Source organism: Sciurus carolinensis, chromosome 8 (assembly GCF_902686445.1).
Source record: "Sciurus carolinensis chromosome 8, mSciCar1.2, whole genome shotgun sequence".
Taxonomy (NCBI): domain Eukaryota; kingdom Metazoa; phylum Chordata; class Mammalia; order Rodentia; family Sciuridae; genus Sciurus; species Sciurus carolinensis.
In genome coordinates, this window is record NC_062220.1 from 802,385 (window position 1) to 822,535 (window position 20,151).

Below are 20,151 nucleotides of genomic sequence, written 5' to 3' on the forward strand. Positions count from 1 at the left end.
AGACCCACCTTGGCTCTCCCTGCTCTGCTGTCTGTAAGTGAGCTGAGCAGCTCTCCTGTGGGCCTGCAGGAAGCTCCTCATTTCCAGGATCATGCCCAGCCCTGGCCACCCGAGGCTCACCTGCTGAAGGAAGAACAGGTGTAAACATAGCAGGGATGAAGCCTCCCGTCCCATTTAGCTGCAGTTGTAGGCAGAAAGTGATGTCACCATGTGTGAGATACTACTTTGGTGTTCTCTGACTGCCGTGCTTGTTCTTCCCCGGCTGGACCCTCGAGAGCTGTGAGTGGACTAGAGAAGCAGAGCAGCAGGCCATTGCTGAGGACTGACCATGCAGTACATAGCCATGTCACAGTGGCAGTCATTCCTCTTCTTGCAGATGGGGAAACTGAGGCTGGGAAATAAGTAGAATGGCCACTTTCAATCGTTAATTGGTGGCAGAGCTGACATCAGAATCCTGGAATTCTTTCCAACTTTCCCTTGATTTTTTTGAAAGCTAAAAAACAGTCTTGGACTCAGCTGAGCCCAGATGCTGTGGTTTTCCACAGGCCGGTGGAGAAGGAGCAGACCCTGACTGCAGGTGGCAGGCTCCACCCAGACCCAACCCTGCCATCTCACCGCCAGGGGTCTCATCTCCAGTCTTCAGAACAGGGGTAGTTGGGTCCGTACCATGGACCAAGAGCAAAAAAGCATGACAACATAAAGCCTGGAGCAGCCTGGCAGGAGCACTGCGAACACAGGCACTTTGGGATCAGTACCCTTTGGGGAGGATTTATGATCAAAGGTCAGAAAGATGAATCCAGACTTTCAGTCCCAGTCCACCCCTGGCTTTCCTATACCGGGCGTGAAGCTGTAGGTGCCAGCTCACGTGCAAACATGAAAGTGAGAGAGAGAGAAGTGACGGGGATGAAGGGCGGCAGTGCCTGCTTTGTTCCATTGTCTTCAGACTCCTCCCAGACTGGCAGACCCATGTCACCTGCAGATGTCCCTGAGTTCAGAGCCACGCGCTTGCTTCTGTCAGCTTTCCACTGCTCCTGGATCCCATAACTGAGGACGTGCCCTGTTGAACCTGGTGGCTGTTGTGAGCTCTAAGAAGTGTGAGGGGACAGGCTTTGTAGCCTGAAGTTCTGCTTGGCTGCTCTGCTTCCCTGCAGCCAAGTGCCTTTGTCCTGGGGACTATGCTGTCAATGGGAGCAGTCTTTCTCCCCTGCACCCAGTGAGCCGTCAGAGCACCACACTGTTGGATATAGCTCAGGTACTTAAGCACCCCTGCATCTCCACCCCTTAGACTCTTGAGCAGCCAGGTGCACAGGAGAATCACAAGCTGGTTGTTTGCATGTGACCACAGTCCCTAGCCATGTGTCGAGACAGAGACAGAGAGACAAACAGATGTAGAGAAACAGAGACAGATGATAGAGGCAAAGACATGGAGAAATAGTAGACAGACAGAGACGCAGACATAGAAATACAGAACAGAGACAGATATAAACAATATAGAGACAGGTGAGAGAGAGACAACAGAAACAGGGACACATTAGTAGAGATAGAGGCCACTGAGTCAGATGACAGAGCTGGATGCAGAGACATAGAGAACACACACTCGGGCCCCATGCTGCTCATGCCTGAGAAGCTCTCCATTAATGAGCAGTAGATGACAGGTGTCCAAGATCCTCACCTCGTGCCCTGGCATGTGCTCCCAGAGCTCACAGCACTGCGTGACCCAGTGGCATCATGGTAGTGGCTCATTAGGAAGCCCAAGGACAGTCCCGGTGCTGCATGCTTGTCAGGCCAGCGCACACGTCTTGATCACTGTGCCTGTCAGTTCTGCCTTCGGGCTATGAGGCAGATGGAGAAAATGTGTGTTATGTGGTCAAAAGATGTCCCAATCTGAGTTTCCTAGTTTGTTTTGGATCCTTGGAGTAAGAGAATATCTGATGAGCATGAGCAACCAGACTGCAGACAGGAGTCTCGTCCACTCAGTGTGTCCTCTGGCACTCCTGGGACCTCCAGGCCTCCCTGGAAGTCTGAATTGCTGCTGGGCAGTCTGGATGGGAGATGTTCAGGGGACTCAAAAGAAGGAGGGCTGATATTGGCTTTTGTACCACCACCGGGTAAAGCTGGCAGCAAGGAGAGTGGTACCCTTGATGACCTCGCTGATGGGCAGGTGGGAAGTGATGTTGGAATAGGCTCTTTGATCTGTCCTGCTGAATTGTAGTCACTTCCTTCCCAGGCGCTGTTGCTTCTCTGACTCTCTAACAGTGCGCTTCCAATTAAAGTCATTGATTTCTCTGACTTAACCTCCTTAACACTGTACAAACTGTGCAAGGACAGGACCTTGTCTGAATTATTCTTTCCCACATAATACTTTGTTGGGGGCTGTGCCATGCTCACATCGGCAGTGAGGAGGTTAATTAACAAGCACACTCAGGTGATTTATCACTGGCCGTATTCAGTTAGTCCACGCGCACAATGCGTGCACAGGTGTTCCCCAGTGCGCCTGCTCGGGCTTGCTCATTTTAACCCTTGCCATGATAGGGCAGCTGGCTCCTCGCCTGATCGCATCTGGCGTGGCCCCGCCCTCCGCTTCCTGGAGGGAATATAAGCGGGCAGTAGGCGGGGGTGCGACAGTAAGAAGCAGCAGGAGGCAGAGAAAAGCGGCAAAGAGAAAAGAAGCAGCAAGTAGGGGCAGCGGCAAGCAGAGAGAAGCAGTGCACCTTTAGCACATACTCCTAGCATGCACCTTTAGTTCACAGGCTGCAGGAGGCACCTTCAAGAAGCAGCAGAACTTTAAGAAGCAATAGATCTCTGATAAGTGTAGAAGCCTCTCTGTCTCTAAAACTTTCTCTCTAAGCAAAGTTTCTCTTCCTGATAAGCAAAGTTTCTCTTCCTCTAAGCAAAGCCTATCTTTCTCTCAAAGTCTCTCTTCCTCTATAAATTAGTGAATACAGGAAAAATAGTTTATTTCCAGGCCCCTCCGATAAATACCTGTGCAATTGCTGCCACGGGCGGTGACAGAACTTAGCACACAATAACAGAAACTTGTGATCCCACTAGGGTGGGGATGCTGTTGAGGGTGGTATGCTGCTGAGGGTGTGGGTGCTGCTGAGGGTGGGGATGCTCCGAGGGTGTGGGATGATGCCGAGAGTGGGGATGCTGCCGAGGGTGGGGATGCTGCCGAGGGTGTGGGTGCTGCTGAGGGTGTGGGTGCTGCTGAGGGTGGCGATGCTGTGAGGGTGTGGGTGCTGCTGAGGGTGTGGGTGCTGCTGAGGGTGTGGGTGCTGCTGAGGGTGGAGATGCTGCCGAGGGTGTGGGATGCTGCTGAGGGTGTGGGTGCTGCTGAGGGTGTGGGTGCTGCTGAGGGTGTGGGTGCTGCCGAGGGTGGGGATGCTGCCGAGGGTGTGGGTGCTGCCGAGGGTGTGGGTGCTGCCGAGGGTGGGGAAGCTGCTGAGGGTGGGGATGCTGCTGAGGGTGTGGGTGCTGCCGAGGGTGTGGGTGCTGCTGAGGGTGTGGGTGCTGCCGAGGGTGGGGATGCTGCCGAGGGTGTGGGTGCTGCTGAGGGTGTGGGTGCTGCTGAGGGTGTGGATGCTGCTGAGGGTGTGGGTGCTGCTGAGGGTGTGGGTGCTGCTGAGGGTGTGGGTGCTGCTGAGGGTGGGGATGCTGCTGAGGGTGGGGGTGCTGCTGAGGGTGTGGGTGCTGCTGAGGGTGGGGATGCTGCTGAGGGTGTGGGTGCTGCTGAGGGTGTGGGTGCTGCTGAGGGTGTGGGTGCTGCTGAGGGTGGGGATGCTGCTGAGGGTGGGGGTGCTGCCGAGGGTGGGGATGCTGCCGAGGGTGTGGGATGCTGCCGAGGGTGGGGATGCTGCCGAGGGTGGGGATGCTGCCGAGGGTGGAGATGCTGCCGAGGGTGGAGATGCTGCCGAGGGTGATGCTGGCCTTGTCTTGATCGTGGTGGGATGATACTGAAGCTGGGATGCGGGTGTTGATGGTGGTGATGATACTGGTAGTGATTACTACTTATCAAATACTCGCTGGGCCATGTGCTAAGCCAGACACTTTTACCTGTATTTTCCTCATCTTTCTAACTGCTTTTTAAGAAAAGAAAGAGTCATGCTGATGGCCTGGGTCAGTCTTCGAAGGAGCCTGATTTCCAGTGGCTGTTTTCAACCTGTGCTTCAGTGGGTTCTGTCTATTCTTATGTGAAAAGAGTGTGGGTAGAGGATTACCTGGTGCAGTGTCTCCAGCTGGAATCTCAGCCAGGGTGAACACAGTTGTCAGATGTTTCACATACCAACTGGACCACACCAAGGAGGCTCGCTGGATTCTCTTCCATGTGGTTGGAGACTTCACGTGCCCATGTCCACACCATGTACCAGATGTCAGAAACTGACTGGTTTTTTTTGCTTCCTGGTTGCTAATTTCCACGTTAGTGTTGTTCCAGTCTTAAAAATAATTTAGTATTATCTCAGGAAACCTCACATTGTAAATAAGTTGAGACTTAAAGCATCTTCAAGAAACTGTGAGCAAGTCAGAAGTTTTCCTTTTCCCCTTGATTTGACTCTGAGCATCGACAGACAGCTTAGGTTGCTTATAGGGCCCTGGGCATAGTGCTGTGTTTGTCCTCTGCCTGGAGCTGTCCTTGGTGACTTTAATTAGAGATCTGTTTGGTGGAAGCTTCTGGGCAGGCTGCACACCAGGAGCACAGAGGCACTCACAGGCCAGCAACAAGGCACTTGGGTGCGGACGTCCAGCCTCCAGCACCATGACCCATCCAGCCGTTCAGGAACAGCCTTCCTAGCAGTGAGTGCAGGCTCACCCCCGGGGATACCGCGCCTACTTGAGGGCGGCAGCCGGGCTGTGGATAGTGTTCTCTGTGGGCTCTCTTCCCCACCGGTGCTCCTTCATCCTACTTTCTCTTTTCTCTAGGAAGAGCAGTTGATTTCAGGTAGTCCTCAGACAAAATTAAATAATTTGGATGACAGCTAAAGTCACATCATTTTGGAAAAGTAATAAGCAATTTTAAAATATCTTAAGAGACAATATCTAAATTCCCTTCTTTGACAAAAGAAACAAGTCTCAAAAGGTCAAGTGATTTGCCTAGGTTCATGCATGAGATTTAAACATCTTAGACCCCAGCTCATTTCCCAGGTCCAAACTCTCTGCACAGACATCTGCCCCTGAAGGCTAAACCCAAATATCCTTGAGAACATCCAGACCTGGAGTCCTCAAATGCCTCCTGAATGTTAGCTCTGGCCCCGCCCTGACTAGATGCCAGGCACTCACACTGACCCACACTGACCACGTGCCTGCCAGGAAAACAGGCGTGATTTGAAAATGCGTGGCCTTGGACCCACAGCATAGGAGGCCGCTCTGGGTGTGCATTCAGGATGGCCTTCACCTTTCTTCAGTTCTAAAAACTGGTCATTGCTGTGCCTGTCTGTGAAATTTTGATGGAGTGGGAGAGTAGATCATTGAGATGTCTAACATTTTCATAGCTGTGTGACCACTGGGCCTTGGCCTTTCTAGTGGCAGAAGCAAAGTGTAAAGGGATGCATCTGTCTGCAGATACCACTCAGTGCAGAGAAATCACAGGCATGGGTATAGGAAAGACTGCTGGGCAGGGTATCAACTAGTAAACGTGGTGTGGATGCCCTTCAAGGAGGAGGCCCCAACTACTTCCCCGTGCAGGGCTGTGCTGCTGGAACAGCAGGGCAGAGTGCTTCTGGTAGCCACCAGAGGAGCCAGAGTGCAGCCAAAACCCACAGAGAAGCACTGGAGCCTGCTGAGGGTGGCTGAAGGAGAGGGGTGACTGCAGGAGAAGCTCCCTGCAGGCAGAGGACACAGAAGACTTTCCAGCAGTATGCACGGAAGGCTAATAAAACCACAGTGAGACCTCATTTCCCAGCCTCTAGCATGAAGGACAATAAGCAAGGGAGTGGGGAGGTCCAGCTCTCAATTTCTCTGAGAGACTCTGATGTCTTGCAGCTGTATATAGGAGACAGCTTAGCAGTCCTTTAGAACGTTAAAGCTGGTCTGACCTGGCAATTTCATATCCTAGGGTTATGCCCCAGGAAATTGAAGACACACGCCACCCAAACTCCCATACACAAATGCTCATGCAGCGTTAGTAGGAATAGCCCACACTTGAAGACAACCAAGTGCTCACCAGCTGATGAGTGGATAAGCAAACGTGATCTCTCCACACACACAGGGACACTCTTCAGCCTCAGGAAGGAAAGAAGTCCTGGTGGGCTGCAGTCTGGGTGCACCCCAAGAGCTCTGGGGAGCGTGCAGGTGCACAAGTGTGACAAGAGTCTGTGCACGTCAAGTGCCCGCAAAGCAGGCCAGTTCATAGAGGCAGAAAGTAGAGGTTGCCTGGGCCAGGGTGAGAGGATGGAATCCATACAAGGTTGAGTTGAAGGGTGGTGGAACATTCTGGAAGTTGCAGTGATGCTACTGGATGATGTCGTGGCCTGTGGGTTGTGTCAGTGAAGCTCTGGTTAAGAACCAGGGCATGGATGCCCATGCAGCATGAATTGGTCAGTGCCATGAGCCCCTGGCTTGGACTCACCCCTCAGAGATGTTTGATGCCATGTGGGTCCTTCATGGGGCCCAAGGTCCTTTGAGTATGTGACTGATGTGGAACCTCAGCTGTCTTTTGTTCTTCTGCCCCTCCAGGGTGAGGACCCCTTCCCCGAGAGTGTCCTGACCTATGTGGCCCACACATCTGCGTTGACCTACCCTCCTGTGACCCGAGCCAAGTATCCTGAAAACTTTCCACTGCGGACTCTCAGCAGGCTGCAGCCAGATGAGCTCAGTCCCAAGGTGGACAGCAGCATGGACAGACAGCACCTGATCGCAGCTCTTGGTGCCTATGCTGCTCGGAGGCCCCCTTCAGTCCCCAAGGAGGGTGACACAGGTCCACAGTACCTTCTGCACAAGCCCTTGAGAGTGCCAAGGCCCCTCTTGGCGGCAGCAGCCCCCAAGAAGTGGCCCTCATCTCCAGAAGACCTCAAAGGCCCCCTGAGCAGAGGTGATGGTGAGTTGTTTTGCTGGCCTGCCTCTCAATGCCAATTTCCCTACTCTCTTCCCATGCCAGAGGTCTTCCCATTAGTGCTTCCCTCCCATGATGGATGGAGGAAGGAGGCAGAGCGGGACAGAGAGCGCCTTGTGCATCCTCAGCCCCAAGCGTGGCTAGAGCAAGTGATGGCTCTGCTGCCTGGGATGCCCACAGCTGGCTGTGGGGGAGGCGCGACTCCTGGTCGAGTCTCACCTCTTTGCAGTCCCTGTCTAAGTGCATCATTTTATCCACGAGACTGACATGGGGCAGGGAGCGCAGCTCACAGGACAGGTCTGCCTCAGGTGTGCGGTCCGCCTTGTGTTCTAGAAGACTGAATAGTGCTGTCCAGCGTCGCACCCTCCTGGTGGCCAGACATCACATGCTTGCCCTCACAGTGTCCCACCTGAGGTCAGCACCACTCACGTGTACAGTGTGGACCTTGGAATGACCATATATCCACACTGGTTGGCAGCACTTTAGTGGTCTGTGACCTCGTGTGGCCGACCATCGGCAGATGCCTGCAGCTCCTGCTGCCCTGCGGCACGTGGAAGGCTCTGACCACGCACTTCCTGCAGCCTCTGCCTGAGGCCAGGCTGGTGGGGGGTCTGAAACCAAGACCATGCAGATGGCTCCGCCCTCTGTTCTCAGTGGGAGAAGCCCAGCGCGCTGCCCTGGAAGTCTGGCTCTCCTCCTCACCGCTTTCCAGCTGGCGGCCTGCCCCTCGCTCTGGGTGACGTGGCTGTGTGGCAGTCTCTAAATGGACGCAGTGTGGAGTCCCGGTTAGAGGGCAGGGTGTGTGACTGTGTTGCTTCTTGTTCCTGCCTTGGGGAGGGGGCTTGAGGCACTCAGCAGACAGCCCTTGTCAGTGAGCTGCTTTGTCCCAGGAGGTGGTCAGCACGCCCCCCTGCAGCACCTCATCCTGGGCGGCCTCTGCCTGTGTAAACCGGGGCTGCCCTGAGGAGCCCTACTGATGTCTCCATGCCTCTGCACGCCTCTTGTTTGCTGGGCTGTTGGGTGGCCTCCCACCTCACCCTGCTTCCTCCACAGAGGTCCCTTGGCACCCCCGTGCACCTCCTGCGCCCCTGAGGACTGCCTGCACTTCCCTGCGCCCTCTGCTCTTCACTCCTGCTGTTGTCACACTGGCCGTGGCTTCTCTCTCTGACCCTCCTTCCTCTCTCCTTCCCCACCCCCCACAATTTTTAAAAAGTCCCATTTATTTGCAACCTCTCTCTTAGTTTAGAACAGGAAAAGGTAAATACTGCTATCCCCACCAAGGGACTTAAGTCTACCTGGAGAGCAGGTGTCTTGGCGAACAGAAGGTAGCACGTTCTCCTGTGCCCAGTTGTCCCCGATGCCAGGCGAGCTCCCTGCCCCTCCACTTGCTCCCTTGGCACCTCCCTTCCTCTTCACACCCTGAGGTGCTGTCTTTGGGAGTGTGCTCCTGGAAACTCCTCCCCGCTGTCCAGTCCCTTACTGGCTGCTTGGTCTGCTGGGCATTTTCCCTAAGCTGCCTTATGATATCACTTATCTTACACATACTGTCTTCCTAGCTGCTCTGCATGCTTTCAAAAGCATTGTGTAAAATGTCAAACACAAACGGACCTGTGCAAGGAAACCCCGTGCCTGCCTCACCCACTTCAACACAGGGCACCCCCTGCCTCTGGCTACATGCCAACTCCCCTACCCCCCTGCGTGAACCTAAAGTGAATTCAGTCATCAGATGACGTCCTCCGTCAGTATTTCAGCAGTGTATAGTTATCCCATCAAGATCCATAACAGTGTCAGCACCAACACATGTCTTTTCAGTGCTCAAATTTCCCAACTGTCATGCATCTTTCTCTGTTGGTTCTTTTTGTTGTTGTTGTTCTTATTAGTCATACATGACGGTAGAATGTGCTTTGACATATCATGCATATATGGAGTATGATATTTGCATTTCCAGTTTTTTCCACCACCATTTGTTGAAGAGGCTATCTTTTCTCTAAGGCATGTTTATGGCTCCGTTGTCTAGCAGAGATAACTGTATTTATGTGGGTTTGTCTCTGTCTCTGTCCTGTTCTATTGGTCTCCATGTCTGTTTTGGTGCCAATACCATGCTGTTTTTGTTACTGTAGCTCTCCCAGGACTTGAGAAGGGCACCACCAACCTGCCAGGGAGCAGACCCCTTCAGTTTTGGAGCAAGCCAGGGACTGTGTGTGGCAATCAGTATGTCCAGGAGCCAGGGGTGGGCAGGCTGGTGTCTGGGCACCAGGTGCAAGTGGCAGTTGCCTTGTGGCTGTGTCTTTTCTTGAGGGCAGGATGTTCTACTTTGGGGTCAGTTCTATGATCAACAACTGGTTTCTGGAATCAGCTCAGAAAAACAAATGAGATTGCAAGAATGCAGAGTGAGGGCCATGAGAAAGGGGCCGGGGGTAGAGCCGGAGGGAGTCTGGCACAACCCTGATTGTTGGCGACAACCTGGCAGGAGGCTGCCGACCCAGCCATGTGGCGGAAGCTCCTGTGGTAACAGGCAGGAGCCCTCTTCCCTTATTCATTAGTTACATCTTTTTTCCTTTCCAAAAGCTTTAAGGTGACTTAAAGCAAAGCAAACTGTCCAGGTGTGTGGCATCTGGTGCACCCAGGGACTCAGCCCAACTCAAGCCCTGGTTCACAGCACACCCAGGCCAGGAGTGGGACTTTCCTGATCAGTGTGCTATCGGAAATCAGAGATCATGAAAGATTATTTGTTGCACTCTGCCAGTGATAAAAATAATCACCTGCTGCATGCAAGGTGTGAACAATAGACATGTGGAAAGGAGAGCCATTTCTTCTTCCCATACCAGGAGCAAGGAGGACTCACATGCAGCCTTCAGGGCTCACAAGTCTCAGGCCTTGCCCTGGGGAGGGTCACTGGGTGTGGGCTGCTGGCTGTTTTCTCTCCTTGTCCCTTTAATCTGTCATTTGGGCTAGCTCTGCTCCTCTCGCTGGACAGAAAACTTAGGCAAGCACCATGAACTCTGGTCACTCTTAGGTCCACTTTTTATGTTTTTTTTTTTTTTTTAATTGTGTACAATATACCAAACCTAAACTTCACCGTGTTACCTATTTTTCAGGGCAGAACTCAGTGGCATTGAGTGCATTTGTTTTTGTGATTCCTTGCTCAAAACTCCAGGAAACATAGCCCATGGCCCTCCCAGAGCAGAGTGCTCCCCAACCTAGTCTCGGGAGGGGCTCTGTGCCAAGGATTTCTCTTTGCATGGTGACGGTGGCAGATTTTAATATGGTACAACCAGAGTCAAGTGTTTCTGTCCCCATGGAAAAAATACGCCCATGACCATGGTACCATGTTCACTTGAAATAAAGCACCTGCACCTCGGCCTGGGCGAGGGAAGGTGCCCACTCCCGCTGATGCCCTGGGGGCTCAGCGGGCTGGAACCAATCAGTCTGTTGGCTTGCAAACAGACAGGGCCGAACTGGCCAGCTGGTCACTGGAGCGGAGAGCCTGCTCCACAAGGGTGACAGGTTCTGTGCCCTGGGCCTGCACCCCCACTGGAGCCTGTGAGCACTTTCTGAGTCCTAAAGAAATCTGCCACATCAGCAGAGACCTCTCACCCTGGAGAAACGGCCCACACTGGGTCTCAGGTGCCGAGGCCTTGGCTTCAGCCCATGCCATAGAGTGGGGTCAGCAGCCTACGTTCCCCCAGTGGAGGAGGAGGCAGGAGGGGAAACTCTGTGGCTTTCACATCAGGAAAGTGGCTCTTCCGGCGGCACCTTCAGGTCCTCCTCTGTCTGCTCAGCAGCCCTGATGTGGGAGCAGCTGATGGGTCTGTCAAGCCTGCGTGGCAGCAGTCAACTGTGACTGGGGACGTGGACTGCCTTACATGCTTCCTCCTGGCTGGAGATGCTGCCCCCACACTGGCACAGGGTGGTCACGCAGCTGCCCACAGTGTTGACAGCCTGCCCCAGTGCTCGTGTGTGCACCGCTCCTCTCCAAGGGCCGTTCCACTGCAGGCCAGCTCTTCTAGGGGGAGTTCTTCACAAGAGTGCTGCGCTGAGCATTGTTGCCTAGGCGGGGAAGGGCAGGAGCCTGAAGGGAACTCGGGGCAACTTCTCACTCTCCCTGAGACTTGCCCCTGCCATCTTTGCTGGCCCTAAAGGGAAGGCCACTGGAACAGCAGGACAGGACAGCTCCACCCAACCTCAGGGTCACATGTGATGCCGTCTTTCCTGTGGCTCCAGGGGATCTCTTGGCCATCTGTGTGGTGCACTCATTGACCTCATGGCAGGTCTCCTGGCAGAAAGCACCAGGCAGGTGTGCAGCAAGGCCAGGGGTCTTTCCCTCTCCTCACGAGCCCAGCATGGCCCCAGGCAGAACTGGGACCCAGGGCCTTCTGGGCAGCGCTGGTCTCTGCCTGGCCCTACGTTGCACTCCTGACGGCACACGTGCATCACCCATGCACTCCTGGTTACCACCATGGAGGCTGGTGCTTCTGGAATGTGACCAGACAATGCAGCATTCAAAGGGTGTGCCCATGGTCTAGCTCATTTACTCAGTGTAGACAGGCCACTCCCCTGCTGACCATCTCTGGTCCTGTTTGCCACCACCCTGTTCACGTCCAGGCTACCTTCCCTGCTATGTCAGGTAACATTCTAAGCATGCACAGTACTGTTGATGGGTCTCTGAATGAAACATGCTTTAGAAAGCAATTTGAACCTGGAGGTGCAGCTCAGTAGTAGGGCATTTGCATGTGGAAGGCCCTGGGGTCAATCCCCAGCACCCCAAAAAGAAAAGAAGAAAAAGAAAGCATTTTGACTTGCTCTCTTCACCACCAGCTGAAGTTACATAAGTAATGCTCTTCTTCTTGGCCTCTTTATTGCCTGTCATAGAAAGCAAGACCCAGTGAATGCAGCTTCCTGTGTGTATAAAATAACAATGGCCTGACGAGCAATGGGTGCATTTTCCTGCCTGTGACTTGGGCATTTTCCATTCACCAGTAGAGATAGCTGCCATTTGGCAATGATTCCCAAAGCCCCTTATACACTGGAAGGAGAACACAGTTTGCCATCATTATGTTATTTTCAGTGAAAATAGGCAGGGCACTAATATGCATATCTTCTGGTGAAAACCCAAAGAAAGACAGAATAAAATAATAAGCTCCTACTGAATTTCTTTGAATCCTTTACAAATACCAAAGTGTTGGACTCTGCAATTAAATGAACTGTATGTCCTCTAAACAGAAGGGGCACAGTCAGTTTCTCATGAAGATGATGATAATGGTGGTGGTGATAGTATTGATGGTATTGATGATCATGGTGCTGATGATGGGGGTCATGGTGTTGATGGCGATAGTGATAAGGTGATGGTGGTGATGATGATGGTGGTGGTGGTGGTGGTGGTGATGAGGGGGATGTGATGGTGTTAGGAGGGTGATATGATGGTGGTGGTGATGGTGATGTGATGGTGGCAGTGGCATCGGGTGATGGTGAGGATGACAACTGTAATGACATGAGGTGATGGTGGTGAGGGTGGTGATGGTGATGAGGGGGATGTGATGGTGATAGGAGGGTGTATGATGGTGGTGGTGATGGTGATGGTGGTGGTGATATGGTGGTGGTGGTGATGGTGATGTGATGGTGATGGTGCCATCGGGTGATGGTGAGGATGACGACCGTAATGACATGAGGTGATGGTGGTGATGGTGGTGGTGATGGTGATGGTGGTGGTGATATTGGTGATGAGGGGGATGTGATGGTGTTAGGAGGGTGATGATGGTGGTGGTGATGGTGATGGTGGTGGTGATGGTGATGTGATGGTGGCAGTGGCATCGGGTGATGGTGAGGATGACGACCGTAATGACATGAGGTGATGGTGGTGAGGGTGGTGATGGTGATGAGGGGGATGTGATGGTGATAGGAGGGTGTATGATGGTGGTGGTGATGGTGATGGTGGTGGTGATATGGTGGTGGTGGTGATGGTGATGTGATGGTGATGGTGCCATCGGGTGATGGTGAGGATGACGACCGTAATGACATGAGGTGATGGTGGTGGTGGTGGTGGTGATGGTGATGGTGGTGGTGATATTGGTGATGAGGGGGATGTGATGGTGTTAGGAGGGTGATGATGGTGGTGGTGATGGTGATGGTGGTGGTGGTGGTGATGGTGGTGGTGATGGTGATGGTGGTGGTGATATTGGTGATGAGGGGGATGTGATGGTGTTAGGAGGGTGATGATGGTGGTGGTGATGGTGATGGTGATGGTGATGATGGTGATGAGGGGGATGTGATGGTGATAGGAGGGTGATATGATGGTGGTGATGATGGTGATGGTGATGGTGATGATGGTGATGAGGGGGATGTGATGGTGATAGGAGGGTGATATGATGGTGGTGGTGATGGTGATGGTGATCTGATGGTGGTGGTGAAGTGCGGGTGATGGTGGTGGTGGCAGTGGTGAGTGTGAGTGTCCAGCTAACCCACGTGCCCTCGTGTGCAGGTGGTACTAAAGGTGCTGAGGAGCAAGGCTGCTGGGTGATTCGCCTCCTCTGTTAAAGCATCTGTGAGGCCAGCCGCATTCAGGGCCCACCCTCTGATGCACATGGCGTTTTGTTGGGGGACCCCTTGAGCACGTGTGGCCTCGCTCGGTCGGGCTGCAGTCATGCGTGCGTCACTGCGAGCTGATATACTCAGACCCCACGTTTGCTGTCCTGATACTTGATGTAATTCCCCGTGGCGCCCACTTGGAGTCCTGAAAGCTGCTTACAATGGCGTTATAAGCTAGCCAGATCTTGGAATTACGTGGTATAACGGAGGGAGCCAAGGAATGTTCGCTTTGACGCTTGTCTTGGTCCTTGGCTGTGCTCCTTGCTGTGGTTCTTCCAGCTTTGACGCTTGTCTTGGTCCTTGGCTGTGCTCTGTGCTGTGGTTCTTCCATCCGAGGGGGCTAGCTGGCTTTTAAAGGGTATTTTCCCACTGCTCTTCATCCTCAAGTAACTGCTAGTGGGTGCCTTCCTTTTGTTTCTCTGTCTCTCCTGCTCTCTACCTTGCAGGGTGGTTCTTTTGCAATTGTGAATCTGATGATCCCACACTGCTTCAAGCACACGTGGGCTTCTTACCACTCCCTAGAAGTGAAGCCTTCTCGTGGTCTTCAGGACCCTGCAGCACCTCTGGCCCCTGCCTCATCACTTCTCTCACTTCTTGTCCTGCTAGCTCTTCCCCTGCTTGCTGTGTCCTAGGTGCTCTGATCTCCTTTCTCTTTCCCCAGTCCAGAATGCCAAAAAGTTTCTGCCCCAGGGCCTTTGTACTTGCTCTTACAGCTGCCCAGAGTGTTTTCCCAGTACCCACTGGGCTTGTGCCTTATCTCCTTTGGATCTGTGCTTGAACTCATTCTCAGAAAGTTCTCTCCAGTAATCCTATGTATAATGCCACTTTCTGTCCTGGCTCCCATCCTCTTTACCTGGATAATTATCTCCATACCATCTGTCACTACCAGATAGTCTATGTATGTCTGTTTTTAATTGCTCATTTTCCATTTCTTCTAATAGAACTGAAAGTCACGTGGATGTAAGGTCATTGTTTACTGGTCTTTCTCAGTACCTCCAAAGGGACTGTGCACAGAAACAGTGCAGTAGGTGTTTGTGGAAGGGAGGAGAAAAAGAGGGCCCTTCACCTCCTGAACCCCTTTGCCGATGCCCTGAGGAGACCTGGGGTGGGGTCCCTGCACCAGAGCTGAGTTCCGGGGGGCATTTGGGCAGGCAGGGAACAGGGACCTTGGCCCCCACAGGGAGGAAGTAAGGGCGTGGAGCACCGGGCAGGGTTGATGTGCTATAGAATCAGCAGCTGGCTCTGTGGTCTGCTCGGGACGCGAGCGTAGACCAGGTTCTAACCCTGCCCTGATGGCTGCTTCTCCCACCTTGCATTTCCAGCCCACCACAGTGGCCCCACACACAGGCCTTGGGGAGGGGGCTAGAAATGATCTTTTCAGATACACAACATACGCAGATTTCTGGGATCAGAGAGATGGACAGTAGTGGGTCCCCTGGCCAAGTCAGTGGGGAAATGCCATCTCAGGGATGAGGAGCGCCTGCTGACCTGCCACTGGCTCCAGATCAGGGTGGCTGCTGACCTGCCGCTGGCTCCAGATCAGGGTGGCCGCTGACCTGCTGCTGACTCCGGATCAGGGTGGCCGGGATTCCTCTCTGGAGCCTGGTTCTGGAGCCAGAGCCCGCGCCCTCCCAGCAGCTCCTGTTCTTCACCACCGGGTGGCACCCTCTCGCGGACAGGTGGACCCGCTCCGCCTGGTTGAGTGCCTTAGGGGAGCGGCGTCCTGCTGGGGTGCCCCTGCGCAGGGGGGCCGCCTCTGTGACGTGTTTACAGCAAGGCTTGACACGCAACTGTGCACTTTGGGGGTTGTTTTTATTCTTATTCCTTCATATTTTACTGATAGTCTATTTAAAATACATTCTTAACACTTTTTGCTCTGAATTAATTAGGTTTTTTTTTTTTTCTTCCCAAAAAGATGCAATTTGGGTTTATCTTTTAGGAAATCTAGTAAACAACTTGTTTTCACTTTTGTTAGTGATTAAAAATAAATATTAAGAATATTTTCAAACTTTTTAGAAAATGTGAGGTTTTATATTTTTATGTTTTAAAGCTTGCTAGTGAAAAGACTTTAGTCAGGCTATGTTGTAAAAATCTGGATGTCGTTTGGCTGACACCAAGAAGACCAGCACGGCCAACTGGAGGCTGCCGCTGCAGCTGCACCCGTGAAGCACCCAGGCCCAGGGGTGGCCTCCTGCCCAGCCCTCCTGAGCAGGAACGTGGCCTGGTGGCCAGCTGTGGCATGCTCTGCAGGCGCTGTCCTCCTGGGCCCGCCTTCTCCTTCCTCGGAATGATGCCACTGCCTGTTCAGTGGGCCCCTTCTCGGCGACGGCTGGGCCTTCTGTGCTGGCCTGTGGAGCCACCACCTGGCCTCTCCAGGGCAGAGGAGGGCTTTGGGGACAGCTGTACCCATGTGAGGGGATGGTTCTTGGAGTTCACTTGGCAGCCCTTGCTATACCTCTGCCAAGACCTCTGGGGAGAGTCATCCCAGAGACTGACTGGGCTGTTTGGGGCTCTAGGGAGCCTCAAGGACCAGAGATCTTCCAGTCTGGGGCTGCTGGCTGCCACTTTACACCTCTTCCCTCATGTCCATTTCTGGGAGACTGAGTTAGCCCTCTGCTGTCAGATTGGCCCTGGAAGGTGGGTGCCTGGATAAGGCTTCATGAGGCAGTAGGCACCAGAGAAGGAAAGGGTCTGGTGGCAGCAACCACACCAGGAGGTGCAGGTTGCACTGGGCTGGGAGCCTCCTCCTGATTCTGCAGGCCACAGAAAACTGCAGTGTTCCAAACAGCATGGTGGCCGTGACCGCTGTGCCTGTGGTCCCCTAGGCACATCTACCTTTCCTGGAGGCTGTGCCTTTGTTGACCTGGAAGCAGGAGGCACGATGCCCCTTGCGTGGGCTTTTGTAGCTTTCAGCCTCTGTCGCTGGCATGAGGGAGCAGCTGATGGCTCAGAGCCTTCTCTGTGGCTTGGGCAAGCTTTCGTCTGTAAGAGTATGTTTCTCATGTTCAGTGCTGGCCGTTCTCTTAAGGATGGCCTTCCGTCCTTGGCCGCATGCAACAAGGACTGCCGTGGGGATGGTGGGCCACGGGAGCGGAGAGGGGTTGCCCCAGAGCTTCCACGTGGAGAAGAGAGAGGAGGAGGTAGTCACCCCAGGACCTCTGCAGCCCTCCACAGGACGCTGCTGAATGCTGAGGCTTTATTGTGATTCAGGTGTGGTGAGGCCAGTGGGCAGGCCACAGCTGCCACTGGAAAGGCTCCTGGGGGCAGGTGGGCCATGCCAGAAGCACAGAGTGGGCTGAAGATAGAAGGAGGGGCCCAGCAGCTCCTTCACTGTGGCTTTTGGGAAGGAAGGGGCCAGGCAGGGTGGGCAGGCCTGTACTGGCCAGCCTTGGGGCTGCACTAGTGGTCTCCCTGCCCTGGAGTGACAGGCCAGGTGGAGAGTGGCCCTGAATGTGATAGCCCATAAACGTGGGGGACACAGAGTGAGAGCCCACTGTCTAGGAACTGGCCGTCCCTGTGGCACACCCCTTGAAAATCTCAGAAACATACATGGTGATTCAGAAGCCGAGGCTGGGATAGAGAGAGAGGGGTCCCTACCCTGGGTGGACGTGCAGGCCTTTACCCCAGTCCTTGTGGGGGCCTCAGCTTGTGCTGGACAACAGGAGTGGGAGTGAGGACTCACACCCAGCTGTGGGAGGGCGAAGGCCATGTGCTGTACAGAGCTTGCTTTAAGGACACCCTCTGCCCACTCAGTGAGCTCCAGGTGACGCTGCCTCAGAACCCAAGTGTGGAGGCCCTAGCCTTCACGCCAGGAGACATTCAATCGGAGGCCTGACGTGAAGGCAGGCAGTGACTTTCCTAGGAGGACAATGAGAATTCCTGCCACAGCTTGTCCTCCCCTCCTGCCACCTCCTTCCTAGCTTCACCTGCCAACCTGCTCCTGTCTTCACCAGCATCTTCACTGTTGAGTAAAGGAATATGCAGAAACCCAGGTGAAGTAAACAGAGAGACTGACCCGAGCTGTGGTCCTGTGACCTGAGACCCCACACCTGTCTCATCACCAGAAGGGCCTCATATTTTCCCTCATTCTTAGAAGAAAAAGGGAGTGTGGGTAGTGTAAAATATGGCAGAGGTGAGGAAGAATGAGATGAACTATGTCATTTTCAAGCACAACTTCTAAATAGAGGGTCTTGAAAAATGTGATCCTCTTTCTTTGGATTGCTATTCTCTCCTCTTGCCTGGTTTGCATCATCAACAGCTGCAGCCATCCTTGCTGAGGGTGGAGGGTGGAGGCTGCTCTGCGTCCATCTAGAGATGGCGATGGTCACCTCGTGGTCCTGAGTATCTCCGGCCCCTGCTCCTGGGCCCTCCCTGGGAGGCAGCGTTGCCCCAGACTGTGGTTCTGTAGTCCCTTTACTCACTGCCCTCTGGGCAGAAGAGTGTGAGGGAAGTGGCACCACGCGCTTCCACAGGCAGAGCTTCACACTCACAGGTGAACTCTCAGGTACAGCCCTACTGCCAGGGCCGCCCTGTGTGCCCCGGGGCCTGGGCTGTGCTGTCAGAGAGCCGGCTGAGGTTCTCTGCACTGCAGGAAGGGAACACTGCAGGGCAAACACTGGTGTTGCAATGACAGTGGGCACCTGGGCTCTGGCGCTCCCTCCTTGTTTGTGGTCTCCTGTGGGCAGTATGGACATGCTGGGCTCTGGCTGCCCCTCATGTCTGTGGCCTCCTTCCCAGGGCCCATCCATCCATTGCAGGCCTGATGGCATTGCCCCTCTCCAGCCCCTGCCTGAATCCTCCTGCTGTTAACCTGGTGGAGGAGCTTGCCCTTCCTTCCTGGGGTTACAGCTGCTGAGCTCTGGTGAGGGCTGCAGGGCCGTTTGTGTTTCAGACCCACAAGCAGGTATTTGATGAGCGCCTGGTGTGAGGCTGAGGAATGTTGCCTACAGGGTCACCCTCACTCCCTGCAGCCAGGCCTTCTCTCACGTCCACCCCACAGACCCACCACAGTGTCTTGTGCTGGCTTCTCTGTCCTCCAGATGTGCTCATTCAGAGTCTCCTGAAGGACCTGTGGCAGCGCCAAGCTGAAGTGGAGCACCTGGGCCCCCTGGAGCTGGAGGAGATGGTGGGCACAGTTGCAGGCCCCATGCAAGGTGAGTGGCCAGAGGGCAGCCAGCTCAGGGGCGGCAGAGGGCCTGGAAGCAGCAGACCAGGGTGACCTCCTCTCCCTGGGCCCTCGGCATTTGGGCTGGATTCAGGGCAGGGCTGTGGTCACACGTGGCACGTAGACCTGCGGATCAGCAGGGTGAAATGCTTTCTTTCTGCTGGGGAGATGGGATTCAGATTAATGATCTTATCTGTTTGAGCTTTTGCTCTAAAAGCTTTCTCACCAGACTGAGCCCCAGAGCAATTACGGTGAATGGCAGGTGGCTCTGCCAGGAGGTTAGCTCCTCCGTGCTGAGCTTTGGAATTAGGAAACCAGGAGTGATGCCATGTCTCTGTTTGGATCCTGGGCGTAGATGTTGTCAAACATTTGAACAGTAGAGCTGGAGGGCTTCATCTGACTGCCTGTGCCCACCCTCTGAGCCTGCCGAAGTGGGGCAGTGGAAGTCATCTCCTTGCCTGCCTCCACTGATCAGGCAGCTGCTAGCAGACAGGTCTTCTCTGACCAGCCTCACTTGCCTGATTGCTCCCAGAGTTCTTGGCGCCCTAGCAAACGGCTAACTTGATGTCTTGTCAGTAGTAGCTGCCCAAGAACATGAGCTGAAAGTCAGGGAGGGGGAACATGATTTCCTCCTCTGGGTTGGGCCACAGGCTTACTGGAAGCTGAAGTAGGGGGCACAGGAGGGGAAAGTAGCCTTGCCACAGTGAGGTATGCACTGATCAGCCACCAGTGTGGAGGGCTCCTGCTACAGAGGTCCTGGGTCCTGCCCAGCAGGCTCCAGGTCGGAGGGGACCTGGAGCCTCTGTGTGGCTTGGGTGCGATGACCCCACATCCCTGGGAGTCACGTGTAGGTGTTTATTTGGAGAAAAGCATTGCCCACTGCAAGGTGACCTGAGTCAGTGGCCATGCAGCCACCCTGGCTGGACACTGCTCTATGTGGCTTGCAAGGGTTGACTGTGCAGGCTCAGAGGACTCTGCTGAGGACACAGGGTGCTGAGGTACAGGACCTGGAGCCAGCAGGCTGTCCGCTGCTGACTCTCTGTCTCTGGTTGAGCTGGTGAAAGGTCTGCCCTGTGGAAGCTTGTAGGACGCTGTGTCATGATGGGAGAGGGGCCAGTGCAGGCAGCACCCTCTGTCCAGAGGGGCTCATAGCGTCTTTTCACACACTGTGAAACCTTCGCTTGCGTCTTGGCGGGATGTGGCTGATGCTCCTGTCTCTTGCAGGTAACGGAGCGCTCAGGGACGAGGAGGAGGGGCGGTTCCCCGAGGTAAGATGGATGCTGCATGCACACTGGCTCTGTAAAACCCGGCAATGGACACGATCTTCTTATTCAAGTGTCGGAACATTTATGATCTG

At 54.1% G+C, this 20,151-nt stretch overlaps 1 protein-coding gene across 4 annotated transcripts in view; it reads left to right on the forward strand.

Moving 5' to 3' along the window:
• The window catches only part of Ptprn2 (protein tyrosine phosphatase receptor type N2), a 743,280-nt gene that overhangs the window by 307,322 nt on the left and 415,807 nt on the right, over nt 1-20,151 (forward strand). For all 4 annotated transcript variants that reach the window (XM_047562250.1, XM_047562251.1, XM_047562253.1 and 1 more), the window contains 3 exons: nt 6,670-7,030; nt 18,670-18,783; nt 20,019-20,062. In XM_047562250.1, coding sequence (XP_047418206.1) covers nt 6,670-7,030; nt 18,670-18,783; nt 20,019-20,062 — 519 coding nt within the window. The remainder of the gene's footprint in view (nt 1-6,669; nt 7,031-18,669; nt 18,784-20,018; nt 20,063-20,151) is intronic.